The 15,020-nt window shown below is 39.5% G+C and overlaps 1 protein-coding gene across 2 annotated transcripts in view; it reads right to left on the minus strand.

Moving 5' to 3' along the window:
- PPP2R3A (protein phosphatase 2 regulatory subunit B''alpha) overlaps positions 1–15,020 on the minus strand; it is a 203,330-nt gene that overhangs the window by 98,577 nt on the left and 89,733 nt on the right. For both annotated transcript variants that reach the window (XM_080808037.1, XM_080808038.1), the window contains one exon: positions 7,999–8,101. In XM_080808037.1, the coding sequence (XP_080664163.1) occupies positions 7,999–8,101 (103 nt within the window). The remainder of the gene's footprint in view (positions 1–7,998; positions 8,102–15,020) is intronic.

Genomic DNA, 15,020 nt, shown 5'->3' on the forward strand with positions numbered 1-15,020 from the left:
ACACATACATAAGTTAAAAATGGATGAAAGGCCTAAATGTGAGACAGGAAACCATCAAAATCCTAGAGAAGAACACAGGCAGTACCCTCTCTGACATAAGCTGCAGCAACTTTTTTTTTTTTAATTTTTATTTCTTTGACAGACAGAGATCACAAGTAGGCAGAGAGGCAGGCAGGCAGAGAGTGAGCGGGAAGCAGGCTCCCCACACGAGCAGAGAGCCTGATGGCGGGACTCGATCCCAGGACCCTGAGATCATAACCTGAGCCAAAGGCAGAGGCTTTAATCCACTGAGCCATTTAGGCGCCCTGAAAGATTTTATGTATTTATTTGACAGAGAGAGAGAGATCACAAGTAGGCAAAGAGGCAGGCAGAGAGAGGGGGGAAGCAGGCTCCCTGCTGAGCAGAGAGCCCGAAGTGAGGCTCGATCCCAGGACCCTGAGACCATGACCTGAGCTGAAGGCAGAGGCTTAACCCACTGAGCCACCCAGGCGGCTCCCCGCAACTTCTTATTATATACGTCTCCTGAGGCAACGGAAACAAAAGCGAAAATGAACTACTGGGACTTCATAAAATTAAAAGCTTCTGCACAGGGGCGCCTGGGTGGCTCAGTGGGTTAAAGGCTCTGCCTTCGGCCCAGGTCATGATCCAACATCCTGGGATCGAGCCCCGCATTGGGCTCTCTTAACCAACTAACCCACTCAGGCACCCCTACTTACTGCCATTCTGTTAACTGTTTTCTGGCTTTTTTTTTTTTTTGGTAATTCTTTGTTCTTTTTGTCTTGCTATCTTCCCTTGTCATTGGATGACTTTCAAGTTTATGGTCTTAAGTCCTAACACATTCTAAAAGCACTACATTTTAGTCTACCCACCCCCCATGTTTTAAATGTATTTGATGTTGTATTTTACAACTTTTTATTTTGTGTATCCCTTAACTAATCATTGTATATATAGTTGATTTTACTACTTGTCTTTTAACCTTCATACTAGCTTTGTAAGTGGTTGAGCCACTACCTTTACTGTATGTTTACTTTTACCAGTGAGATTTTTTCTTTCATAATTTTCTTCCAGTTATGGCATTCTCCCCCCACCCCCCACTTCAAGAGGTCTTTTGAGTAATTCTTGTAAGGCTGGTTTAGTAATGATAAACTTCTTCAAATTTTACTTGTCTGGGAAACTTTATCTCTCCTTCAATTCTGAAATATCCTTGCTAGGTAAAGTACTCTTGGTTGTGGGGGTTTTTTTTTTTGTTTTTTTGTTTTTTTTTTTTCCTTTTCTTGTAGCACTTAAAATATATCATGCCACTCACTTCTGGCCTGCAAAATTTTTGCAGAAAAATCAGCTCATAGTGTTATGGGTGTTCCCTTGTAGGTAACTAGCAGCTTTTCCCTTGCTGCTTTTAAGATTCTCTTTATCTCTAATTTTTGACATTTTAATTATTATGTGACTTGTGTGGACCTCATCTCTGTGGTTTCTGGACCTAGATGTCTGTTTTCTCCCCCAGGTTAAAGCCGCATTCAGTTATTATTTCTTCAACTATGTTTTCTGCTACTTTCTCCTTCTTATTCTTCTAGGACCCCTCTAATGCAAATGCTGGTATGCCTGATGTTATCTAAGAGGTCCCTTAAGCTATGCTCATTTACAATTTTTCATTCTGCTGTTTAGCTTGAATGATTTCCACTACCCTGTTTTGCAGATCATCGATCTATTTTTCTGCATCCTCTAAAGTTGCTGATTCCCTCTCGTGTGTTTTTCATTTATTGTTCTTCAGCTGATTGGTTCTTTTTAACATTTTCTATCTCCTGTTGAAGTTTTCACTGTGTTCATTCATTCTTCTCTATAGTTCAGTAAGCATTTTTATGACCATTATTTTGAACTCCCTATTAGTTAGATTGTTCTGGTTCTTTTTCTGAGGTTGTTTTCTGTCTTGTTCTTTCATTCCTATCTCCTCATTTTGTCTGACTCTATTTGTTTCTATGTTTTAGGTAAATCGGCTATATCTGGTCATGAAGGAGTGGCCTTATGTAGAAAGCATCCTGTGGGGCCCAGAAGTGAAATCTCCCCTAATCATCAGAACCAGGCTCTCTAGGGGGTACTAGTTGTAGGCTATATGTTCCCTCCTTTTGTGGCTGGGTCACCACTGCTGTGGGCCCCTATATAGTAGTAGTTTTTGGAGAGTACGTGTCCAGGTTTAAGGCTACCCATTAGGTGTAGTGTAGTAGAAACTGCTTTGGAGGTGGGCAGCAGGCCTAGCCTAGGGTGCCTACTGGGTGTGGCACAGTGGGAACCATTTTGGAGGGGACCTGCTGGGGCAGGTTTGCAAGGGAACACCAGAATGGGGTGAGTGGTGCTAGCAAGGATGATGGAATGTCAGGACTGGCACCTACTATACTGGGCCAGCTAGGCAGGAGGGCAAGAAAAATGGATCCTGCCAATGCTTCCATTCCTGGAGAAAGTTCCTACTTTCTTATTGGTCCAACATCATGTCCTTTGGGCATTCAAAGGAGAACTGAAGGTAACTGGACTTTTTTTTCTTTCTTTCCATCAACTGTAATCATGCCATATTTCAGTTTGCTTCAAGCTTAGATCATGACTTTTTTTTTTTTTTTAAGATTTTATTTATTTATTTGACAAACAGAGATCACAAGTAGGCAGAGAGCCTGATGTGGGGCTCAATCCCAGGACCCTGGGATCATGACCTGAGTCGAAGGCAGAGGCTTTAACCCACTGAGCTACCCAAGCGCCCCTAGATCGTGACTGTTTTATACAGGTTTATTTTTTTCAATTTTCTTGGAGTTTTGAATTGCTTTTTAAAAAACTTGTTTATATAGAGAATGTTGTGCTACAAGCATACCTTCCAGTTTCCCTGTTTCCAAATATGATAGTACTGCATAAAATAGTTTCATCCCTCCCTGTTCCCCTTTATGGAGAACTTGTTCCCAGAGAAATCCATCGCCTTTTCTATTCTGGACTGGCTGCCCTTCTGTTGCCATTTGAGGTCTTCCCTTCACTGATTCTCTGGATTGAATCCACCGTTCCATGGATTTTATTTATTCCTCTTTCTTCGTTTACTTAATTTTTTTGGAAGATTTATTCATTTTAGAGAGCGAGGAGGAGAGATGGAGAGAGCAGGCGCACATGCATGCATGTGTGGGGAAGGGGCAGAGGGAGACAGGAGAAAGAATCCCAAGCAGACTCCACGCTGAGCATCGAGTCTGATTTGGGGCTCAATTCCACAACCCTGAGATCATGACGTGAGCCTAAACCAAGAGTCAGGCATTAGCCTACTGTGCCACCAAGGTGCCCCTTGGTTTACTTAATTGGATACAGTATCTATTCAAGTAATTCTTTAGAAAATAGGGAGATAAACTTTCTGAGCCTTTAAATGCCTTTATTCTAATCTCATATCTGACTAATAGCTTGGCAGGATACTGGAAATCTGATTTCAAATCCATAACTCCTAGAGTTACTAATGAGAATCCAAGACCACCCCAATTTTTGTTCTTATTAAAGGGACCTGGTTTTTCTCTCTGGAAGCTTTTAGTATCTTGTTTTCATCAGCATTTTTCTAAAATTTTTTGATGACATGTTTATGTATGTTTCTTTCTTTTACTCATTGTACTTGGCTTTTTTCAATCAAAAAACCTGTATTCTATATTATTTCTTTAATTCTGTGGGCAGGACTGGAGGGAGCAGGAGAGTCTGGTGTAGGAGTGTCAAATTCTACTTTTTTTAAAAAAGATTTTATTTATTTATTTGGGAGAGAGAGTGAGTGTATGAGCAAGGGCAGGGGAGGGAGAAGCAGACTCCCTGCTGAGTAGGAGCCTGATGTAGGGTTTGATCCCAGGACCCCAAGGTCATGACCTGAGCAGAAGGTAGATCCTTAACTGACTGAGCCACCCAGGCACCCCTCAAATTATATTTTTGACTATATGCTGGTTACACAGGCATGTTCCCAAGGAAGGAAACAGGGATCCCAAAGAATCCTACCAGGTTCTAGCTCTTTGTACCCATCTTATCATCCCAGTCTCTTGAATTCTCCCCATTCTGTATTATTTCTGTGATGATTTCCTTCTCTCTCTCCTTTCTTCTCTAGACTCGTTAGTTGTTGAAATTCTTGAATTAGTTCTCTATGTCTCCTCCTTCCTTCCTTCTCCCTCTCTTTGGTTTTCTCTCCCTTCCTGTGAGATATCCTAAACTTTAGTTTCCAGGACTTATGATGAAATTTCAGATTTTGGTACTTACATTTAAAAAAAATTTTTAAAGTAGGCTCCATACTAGGTGTGGAGCTCAATGTGGGGCTTAAACTCACAACCCTGGAGATCAAGAGTAAGATGCTTAACCAACTGAGCCACCCAGGACTCCCCTACATTTTAAAATTCTAACAGCTCTTTCTGGTATTAGTTTTCTGTTTTCATAATATTCTATTCTTATTTTATATAATCTACCTGAAAATAGTAATTATTATTTACAAAGACTTAATTTTTTAGAACAATTTTTAAAGAAAAATTGGTAAGACTGTATAGAGTTCCTATATACCCTACATTATATTAGCATCTGTTATAGTTAATAAATAAATATTGACACATTATTAATACTATTATGAGAGACCATACTTTATTAACTTAGTTTTTACCTAATATCTTTTTTCTGTTCCAGGATCCTACCCAGGACCTCATATTCCATTTAGCTGTCACATCTCCTTAGGTTCCTTTTGGCTCTACCAATTTTGCAAACTTTCCTTTTTTCTGATGACCTTCATAGTTCTGAGGACTACTAGTCAGGTACTATCTAGGATATTTCTCTACTGGAATTTGTCTTAGCATGCTTTATTGTTTGTTACTTTGTTTAGGCTTGTGAGTAAATGCTAGTATGCACTTTCATTTCTAATACTTCCCATTAGAACTGCCAACCCTGACTTTACAGCTGCTCTGGGATCCTGCTAAGAGAATAGAGAAGAGTATCTCATTTCTCCACTGTAGTCCATATGTAGCCCCTCATTCTGGGCTGTGGTTTCCTTAGCCTGTTTCTACTTTCTAGCTTTAAGAAATTGGAAATCGCTTGACATTAATTTTTTTCCATTCTTCTCTACCATTCCATTCATGTGTTAATTCCCTTTAAATTTCTATATTTTCACTTTAGAGGAGTTTGGTACAGAATGGGAGGAGAATGTATCTATTCAGTCTGTCAGCTTTTACTTGACGACTCCATAAATCTACTTGTTAAAGAAAAATAAAATTCCTCCTGTATAAAGGAAGTATAAATGTTTACTAACTCATAATTATAGTTTTGTTATTGTTTGTAATTCTTTTGATATGGATTTAATTTATATTCCTGTCCGTGATTTTATTAAAGCTTCTAATAAAACTCAGTCAGGAGTAGGGTCCCCAGAGGAAAAAGAATTTACCCATATGAACCTTTCATGAAGGGACTATGTCATGGGCAGGTGAAGGGAAAACACAAGGGAACAGTGCGGCACCAAGAACAAGCAACAGAAGGATACCCTTACAATCTCTAGAGACAGAGGGACAAGGCAGGGAATAGCATTATGGGAGTGGGGTAGGCACTCAAACTATGGAGAAGAGGCCATCCCTCAGAAGCTGTAGTATACAGATATAGTTGCTGTGCTGAAGTGGACTAGGGAAAAAATGCCCACTCCTGGAAGTACAATCCACTGGCCAGACTCAGCCAGAAGCTAGTCAGGGATGGGGACCCAAAAGATGCAGTTTGTAGGAGTCAGAGCAGGGCCAGAATGGATTGAGGGGTAAAGGTAAAGGGTGGATAGAGAACTGTTATTAAAATCTAATGTTTTCAAACAGACATTTCTCCAAAGAGACATATAGATGGCCAAAAGACACATGAAAGATGCTCAGCATCATCAATCATCAGGGAAATGCTAGTAAAACCTAAGTGAGATATGGTCTCACACCTGTCAGAATGGCTAAAGTAAAAAGATAAGCAATAACAAATGTTGGTGAGGATGCAGAGAAAAGGGAACCTTCATGCACTGTTGGTGGGAATGCAAACCGGTGCAGCCACTGTGGAAAACAGTATGGAGGTTCCTCAAAAAGTTAAAAACAGAACTACCATAGGATCCAGTAATTCCACTGCTGGGTATTTACCCAAAGAAAACAAAAACACTAATTCAAAAAGGTATATGCAGCATTATTTACAATAGCCAAATTATGGAAGCAGCCCCAGTGTCCATCAATAGATGAATGGATAAAAAAGAGATGGTATATATAAACAATGGAATATTATTCAGCCATAAAAAGAATGAATCTTCCCATTGGAACTACATGGATAGACTAGAGGGTATATTGCTAAGTGAAATAAGTCAGTCACAGAAAGACAAAGAACATGATTTCACTCATGTGGAATTTTTTAAAAAGATTTATTTATTTATTTTAAGAGAGAGAGAGAGCACGCACGTACTAGACCAATGGGGTGTGGAATGCAGAGGGAGAGCGAGATTCCCAAACAGATTCTGTGTTGATTGCGGAGCCCAAGTCAGGGCCCGATCCCAAAACCCAAGATCAGGACCCAAGCTGAAACTAAGAGTTGGACACTTAACCAACTGTCCCCACTCAGGTGCCCCTCATATGTGGAATTTAAGAAACAAAACAAATGAACAAAGAAAAAAAAAGAGACAAATAAAAGAGACAACTACAGAGAATAAACTGCCAGAGGGGAGGTAGGTCGGGGAGAGGTGAAACAGATAAAGAGACTTAAGTTTAAACTAATATAACACTGTATGTTAACTATATGGAATTAAAGTGAAAAAAATAAAGAAAATCACGCAGCTTACAACAAAAACCTAGTGTTTTAGAAATACAGTTCAAATACTGAATATCTGTGATTTGACAAAACATAAGTAGCAACAGGTAATGTTGGGTATTATTATGTATAATGATCCTAATTAAATGTAAAAGACTACTAAGTGTCCTCATTCTCATGAGTACTTTTTAAAGGGGAACAATAACATGTAGCATATGAATCTAAAGATAATCAGGGCCATCGTGCAAGTTAAGACAAGCTTGAAGACTATGGATGTAAAATAAATCATAAACATGGAAATTTGTTATTATAATTAAAAATCTATGTCATATTGTATTAGACATAGAATAGTGGTAACCATTGTGTGGCAGTGACTGGGAGGGAACATGAAGAGCTTTGGGGGTACTGGTAAGGTTTTTTTCTTCATCTGGGTGCTAGTTACACAGATGTGCTCACATTGTGAAAATTCACTGATTGCTGGGTACACTTATGATTTGTGTTTTTTGTGTGCACGTTATATTTCAACAAGAAAATTACCAAAAAAATGATGGTAGCCTTGAATACAACTAAAACAAAACCCAAACCAAAAAACTATTGTCAATGTATTTTTCTGTCTCTCTTTAGGCATCCTCACTAACAAGTCAACAAGCATTTACTAGAACAGCTAAAACAATGATGAGCATTCACCAGACATGAAAGGCAAACCTTAGCTTCAAGGAATTTGTGATCTGCTTAGGAAAACCAAATATTTAGACATGAAATGAAGAATATTAACAAGTAACATATCAGGCTATGAAGAATGCTACAGCAAAAACAGATCCAATACTGGCATGTAACTGATTCTTACTGGAAGGCCTAGATATAAATACTCTTCAAGTGCGCTCTTTCTGTTGGAGATAGGTCATCTGGGCCAAGTAGACCAAACTTCTGGTTTCAGAAGGTGTTTCAGTGTTTGCAGTGGCTGGGTAAGGGGGAGACTGAGTAGTGCCCCCTCTTCTGCTTCAGTGGGACTAGCCCTGTTTTATCAGTTTAAAACTATGATTTCTGTGTTAATTTTCATTAAACAAAATGATTTTGTTCCTAAAACGACCTTGAAAACGACTATGCTAGAAATCTGACCCTAGATTTGTATATCTCGATTGACATATCTTACAGCGGAAAAAAATTTTAAAACCTCTGAAACTCTAAAAATAAAATCCATTTTTAGAAGGAAATGAAAATTACCTGAAGTAAAGGGATAAAATCCTCCTGTTCTAGAGAGTTGGAGCTGGGCTTTGCTAGAAGACAGATAAACTTGGAGGCATCATCATGATGGTCATTCAGCAACCTATAAAAGATACAATTGCTTAGGAAGGCGGCTACTGTGAAAAATGTCTACAATATCAACAGTTGATAATTTCAGCCTCAACCGAAGGCCATTTAGATCCAGAATCAGGTTCTCTCTTTTCCATGATTTTTTAAAAAGGGAATTTCTCCATGCTCTTGATTTTGTCAAAGGGACACCTCTGTAAACGCTCAACAAAATGGCTTATTATTTTTGTAAAATGCTTCTGGGGCTGATACTGATGAGGGAGCAGGAGGCTGGCTGAGGACAAAGCAAAAGCTGGCACCTTGCACCCCCTCTCCACCCGCTCCCCTCCCCTCGGTACTATAGGTGACATTCCTCAGGCACCCCTGACTGCCATAAATGAGAAACAAATAGTTAACTTGCAGAGATCACAATCCTGCAAGGCAGGAGTCTCCCTTGGTTTACAAATGTCCTTGAGATTTACAACAAAGAAGTTACCTTATCAATAGCCCAATTTCCAGAGGCACATAACTCAGTTCCTCAAGCCCTAACATCATCCTCCCCTCCATAAAAACTGAAGGAGGCTGAGGTAGAAGGATAAGTAAATAAAGTTAAATTGCTTCTAAACCTAAATCTCACTAACAAGGACGCTTGATAGCAGGAATGCGACATTCCACCAGGAGACTCCCAATTGTCTTTATGTCAGTGCCTCATTAGAGGGAAAGCGGCCTTGGCTGGATAGTAACAAGGACTTCAATATCCTGACAGTCTTCTTTACCCTGATAGCCCTTCTGAACACCCCCTTCGTCCTCACCTACCTAACTCCTGTGTATATAACCAGCCACTCCTCACATCCCCGGGGCAGCTGCATCTCTGCCTGCCCACGGGTCCTGTCCCCGTGCTTTAATAAACCACCTTTTTGCACCAGAGACGTCTTAAGAATTCTTTCTTAGCCGTCGGCTCCGAACCTCACTCCACCGAACCTGACCTAGGTTCTAGAACTTCATCAATACCACAGAGTCAACTGAACTCAGGTAAAAATACACTTGAGGGAGAATGCCTATTCAGGTTTGGCACAGGACATCCAGACCCAGAACTCCAGAGCTACCCACCAGCTAGCCAGGAGAGAATCCATCAGCTGGACTACTATGAACCACATAAAGCAAAAATGTCTGTCTGCCCAGGTTGGCAGACATATTCAGGGCCAACCAGATAGGGGGCTTTTGAAATTAGATTTTGAAGGACCAGGCTGCAAAAAAAGAATGATTGCCCTTATAAGTCTTTAAGCTTTAAAAATTCCTCATGTCCAGCTAATTACTGGACATTTCCACTTAGTAACTATACTCTGATGAAGTCAAAATAGCGATTGCTTCTCAGTCTTTTGGCTAACATCAAGTGTAGCAAAGTCAAAATATCGAAACCAAAATTTAAAAAAAAATTATTTTTTATAAACATATAATGTATTGTTAGCCCCAGGGGTACAGGTCTATGAATTGCCAGGTTTACACACTTCACAGCACTCACCATAGCACATACCCTCCCCAATGTCCATAACCCACCACCCTTTTCCTACCGCCCCCCCCCACAACCCTGTTTGTTTTGTGAGATTAAGAGTCTTTTATGGTCGAAACCAAATTTAAAATCTTCCTTTCAAAGTCAGTCCTTTTCATGGACATGGATTTTTGTTAAAGGTGGTACCAACCTGAGTTATCTGGGTTTGAAATTTTGAGTCATTTTAAACCTATTTCTCTTCCTTATTTTCTCCACATCCCATTAGTCTCCACATTTTCTTGATTTTCTTCTTTACTCATGTATTGAATGCTAATTGTGTGCCACATACTTTGTCTGGAGCTTACAGTCTAGCGAGAGTGCTACACTAATAAGATGATACTACTGTGTGACAGCCACGACAGAAATAATAAACATGGGTGTCACTGAAGGCCACAGGAGGTCAGTGAGATTCCCAAAAAGGGGAAGCAGGAAAGAAGGGTGCTGTGGGTCAAGAGGGTTGCATGGACAAATCCCTGGTGTGAGAGTGCATGGAATATTTTGGTACTTACAAATGCGGGGATGGTAAGAGAAGGGGACGTGAGCATGTAGGATTGGATACCGAGGTCCTTTTATGTTAGGTCAGGGAGCCTGGACTTTAGCCTACTCCACAGAAAAATTTTAACTTGGACAGTGACAAGACCAGAAGTGCTTTTCAGAAATATCAAGCAAGAATCCAACCAACCTGAGCACAGATAGTGGCAGTGGGAGATGAAGAGAAAGGGGGCAAATCTGGTTGAAAAGGAAGGAACATGGTAATTGATGGGTGTGGAGGAATAAAAGGAAAGGAAAAGTCCATGACGACTCCCCGGTTTCTAGCTTGGAGCTCTAAGTGCTTGGAATACAAGATTGGAATATACGAGTCCTTAGGAATATTTCCTCAAAATGTTTTATTGAACCATTCGCTCTTTTCTATTTCTAGTGTACCTTCAAGTCCGGGATCTTACTACTTCATGCTGACACTGACAGAAGGGAAAAGGGTCAAAATAGAGTTCAGTGTTCATCCAACCTTAAAACATAGACAATTTATTACAAAACATCTTTTGATTATACAATTTCCCTTTTCAAAAATGTTCACGAGCTCTCTACCACTTACATGAGTAAGCCTAAATACCTAAGTTGAGCATTTGAGGCCTTCTGTAATTAGGTGGGAGCCTGCCTACCTACCTATCTTACTATTTTGCTAAAGGAAACTTCCACTCCAGGCAGCTGGCCTGATCTACTCTTCTCTAAGTATGTCATGTACATTCTTGCCTCTCTGCCATTTCTCATGCGATTCTGCTCTCTTAGAATACCACCCATCCCCCTAATAAACCCACCTCTTCAAAAAGCCTTCTCTCAGAACTAAATTCTTTACTGATCTTTGTACTGTTTAATTTATGTGTATTATATATATCACTGTACTGTTAGTTTTCTTTTATTTTTCTGGCACCTAAAGGGCAGACACAGTTATAAATAGGTCTTTTCTTCCTTAGCACCCAGCACAGAGACTTTCATACAGAGGATTCTCAAAAAATGTTTGTGATTTAACAGATATATACTTAAACTGACCTCATTTGTGATTATTAAAGCTACAGTATAATTTGTGTATTAATTCTCCTTATCATTCTTTAACATACTCAAGGCCCCTAGAATTAAATACATATACATTTCAAAAAAAGATTAGTATGTAATAAGTGCTGGAAAATGATCAGAATAAAACAGTGGGGGAGATTTTTGGAAAGGAGCACTTTTATAAAGAAAGGATGGCACAGATGAGAGATACTCAGAAGAAAAAGGCAAATCAAGAATAGCTCTTTCCTATCAGAAGCATAAGAAAGAAAGAAAAGGTGAATTACGATTTTCAGACAATGATAGTGGCTGGTGAACTCTATATGGAAGAGAAAAGGAGAAAAATAAAAGTTATGAAAGCTGAAGAAGGTAAACATAGCTATTCTAAACTATTATCTTCCAGAGCTCTTAAAACAAAATATTGTTTTGTCAATAGGCAAATGAAATGCTGACATTAAAATACAAGAGAAAATAAAGCAAACTGGAAAATATTACTGTTTGAGAGGAGTTCTGCCACAAAGCTGGTAATCTAGGAGCTCAAAAAGGCTGTGGACCTATGTCTTACCCCCCAAAAAATGTTCAGACTGCGTCAGAGTATAGACAGGAAACAGGCAATGGGGCAGGGGAATGAGGGAGAGCAGGGGCAGGGGAACAAGAGCCTAAGAGGTTTGTCTCCAAAGGATTAGGGACAGGGCTAGGGAGCCTCCACCCCATGAGCACTGGGATAGCAGGGAAATTATTTCTTGTTATTTGGTGACTTTTACCTTTGACTTTACTTTTCAAGATTATATAGAGCCTATTATTGGAGCAAGTCAGCTTGTGTATGTATATACCAATATGTTTAATTCTGTGTTTATCTGCCAGTTATTTTTTGTATTTGAAAATTTAATGTACTATACTTGTGCCCAGGTCATTTTATGCAAAGGTTAAAATTTATTAAAAAATTGCAAAAATAAACACTATCTTCTTCAAGGTCAATATGATAACTCAAACCATCATGCCTATGAGTTGCTTAGTCTCCCCAAATAGCCATACTAGGGTCTACTTTAAAGCACCCTTACTTTTATTTTTTAATTTATTATTTTTTGAAGATTTCATTTGCTTACCTGACACAGATAGAGAGAGAGAGAGAGTACAAGCAGGGGGAGCAGCAGACACAGGGAAAGGGAAAAGCAGGCTCCCTGCTGAATAGGGAGCCCAATGTGGGACTCGATTCCAGGACCCTGAGATCATGACCTAAGCGGAAGGCAGATACTTAACCATTTGAGCCACCCAGGCGCCCCATAAAGCACCCTTGCTTTTGAAGGGCATTTTAAAAACCAAGAAACAGACTCTTAACTATAGAGAACAAACTGATGGTTACCAGGGGGGAGGTGGGTGGAGGATGGGTGAAATGGGTGATGGGGATTAAGGAGTGTACTTGTTGTGATGAGCACAGGCCGTCATATGGAAGTGTTGAATCACTATATTGTATACCTGAAACTAATATTACAGTGTATGTTAACTAACTGGAATTGAAATAAAAATTAAACTAAACTAAAAAAGACATCTTAAGAGCATAGAAAGGAGCTCCCACGAGAGGGCGCTCCAACCATTTTAGTATGGGGCCATAAGCTAAAGCTTCAATATAGATACATACAGACTTAACTCTTCATAGAAATTTTCTTCAAATGAGAAAAGACAGGGACAGTTGCCCATGCTATATGACTTCATAAGCAGTTTCCTGTAGTTACCTAAAATGAAGACTTGTGCTTCATATCTTTTTTCCCCTTTCGCCTTTTGCAGAAATATCTTTTCCCGAGAGATAAAATTAAGATGATCCATCTCAATAAAAGAACACAGCTATTGTGGTGGCTGTTGCTGCTCTGCCCAGCAAAGCAAATGTCCACCCTAAGTCAGTGACTTACGGACTAAAGACAGCCCCCTCCCCAGGCTGTAATTCTAATATTATGCCATTTAGCTGCAGGTACATCAAGTTGATTAACAGTTTTCCTTTGCTATAGTCAGCCTCAGGCTCACAAATGTAGGGTCCTAGAATATTCAAAATAACTTAAAATATAAGTAGTTACAGTCTTCTTTCTGGGTTTAATCCCTTATAGAACAGACTACATTCTTTTTTTCAATATCCCAGCTTGTTCAAAGTTTTCTCTTAAACAATTGTTGAGAATTCTAACTCATTTCTTGCTGCTTTCAAGCCTGTTAGATGACCAATGATTCTGATCTCAATGGCTAAAGACACCTCTGACAAGAGCTGTGCTGTATCTCTATTGTTTCTTCCCCTGGTTCATACTCCAGCTAAGGCCTTTTCATGGCCTGACACTTACTGGGGTTAAAGAAGCTAGTGGAATAAAAGTTAGAACATGTATACATTTCAAGTTAAATTCTGCTACTGTTACATGCTAATTTAAAATAACAGTAATAGTAATAGATAATTGGACCACCCAGCTGAAGTCTTGACTTTACAGGTGGGAAAAGGAGAGGGAATTCAAACTGACTTCTTTACTGTTCAGGCCCTAGGCTCTATTTTCTTCCTGTAGGTTCTAGGCTGTCAGAAATACCAGTGATAAATACCCTAAGGGCAAATGCCAGTTCTTCTGCTGGTTCATTCCTATTAATTAGTATTTACATTATTTCTAGCCTCTAAAGAATTCCCTTACTTTTATGACTACTTATTCACACACATTTTTAAAAAGGCGTTTCTTAGATTTTAACCAGCAGTTTTCTAATTGCTATAGGAGAGGTGGAATGGTGATCACAGCACTGACTTTGAAGTATCATCTAGATGGTGTGAGAGGAATGATTCTCCTAGGGTCCTTTTGGTTCTTGGTATTCAGACAACTTAGAACTAGTCCTTGTAACAAAATCACTAAAATTTACCTGGAAAACGTGAAGCATTTTAACTTTTAGCTTTGGTGCATTTCCTTAAAATAAGTTCATGAACTGGTAAAAGTTCTATATACTCTGATCACTTGTAGTTCTAATATAATGCAAGAAGAATTTGGTGAACTCAACTTGCTGATAGATTTTAAAAAATAAGAATAAATTCATTAATCACCAACTATGTTCTCAAGCATTATACTACTAAAGGCTTTTATTTATTTATTTTTAAAGATCTTATTTATTTGCCAGAGAGCGAGAGTGAGAGAGTGAATGAGCGAAAGTAGGGGGAGCTGCAGGCAGTAGAAGCAGGCTCCCTGCTGAGCAGGGAGCCCAACGCAGGACTCAATCCCAGACCATGGGATCATGACCTGAGCCGAAGACAAACGCTTAACTGACTGAGCCACCCAGGTATCCCACTACTAAGGGCTTTTAGGTAGCAAGTATGCTGAATTCTACTGTTATATGTTAATTTTAAATAATAATGATGATGACAATGATGATAACAGGTGAAGAGCATTTCCCAACAGTTTACCCAGGAAGGGTAGTTAGCCCAAAAAAGGTGAGGAGAACACACATAAAAAAGGCTGGTCAGTTCAAAGAGGTAGGAGGGCAAGCTGTGACATTCTCTCACAACATATAAATATATCAAGAAATCACTTATAAAGAAGAAAGGGAGAAAAAAGAAAAGAAGTAGTTCAAAAACTCATCAGAGGTAAAACAGGTAAAGGGGATTAAGAGTATACTTATGGGGGTGCCCAGGTGGCTCAGTTGTTTAAGTGGTAAAGTGGCTACATTCGGCTCAGGTCATAATCCCACGGTCCTTGGATGGAGCTCCAAGTCAACTCCCTGCTCAGCTGGAAGTCTGTTTTTCCCTCTCCCTCTGCCCCTTGCCCCCACATCCCCTGCTCATGCTCTCTCTCACTCTCTCGAATAAATAAATAAAAATCTTTAAAAAAAAAAAAAAGGAGTATACTTATGA

The sequence above is a fragment of the Martes martes genome (genome assembly GCF_963455335.1).
Source record: "Martes martes genome assembly, chromosome: 1".
Lineage (NCBI taxonomy): Eukaryota > Metazoa > Chordata > Mammalia > Carnivora > Mustelidae > Martes > Martes martes.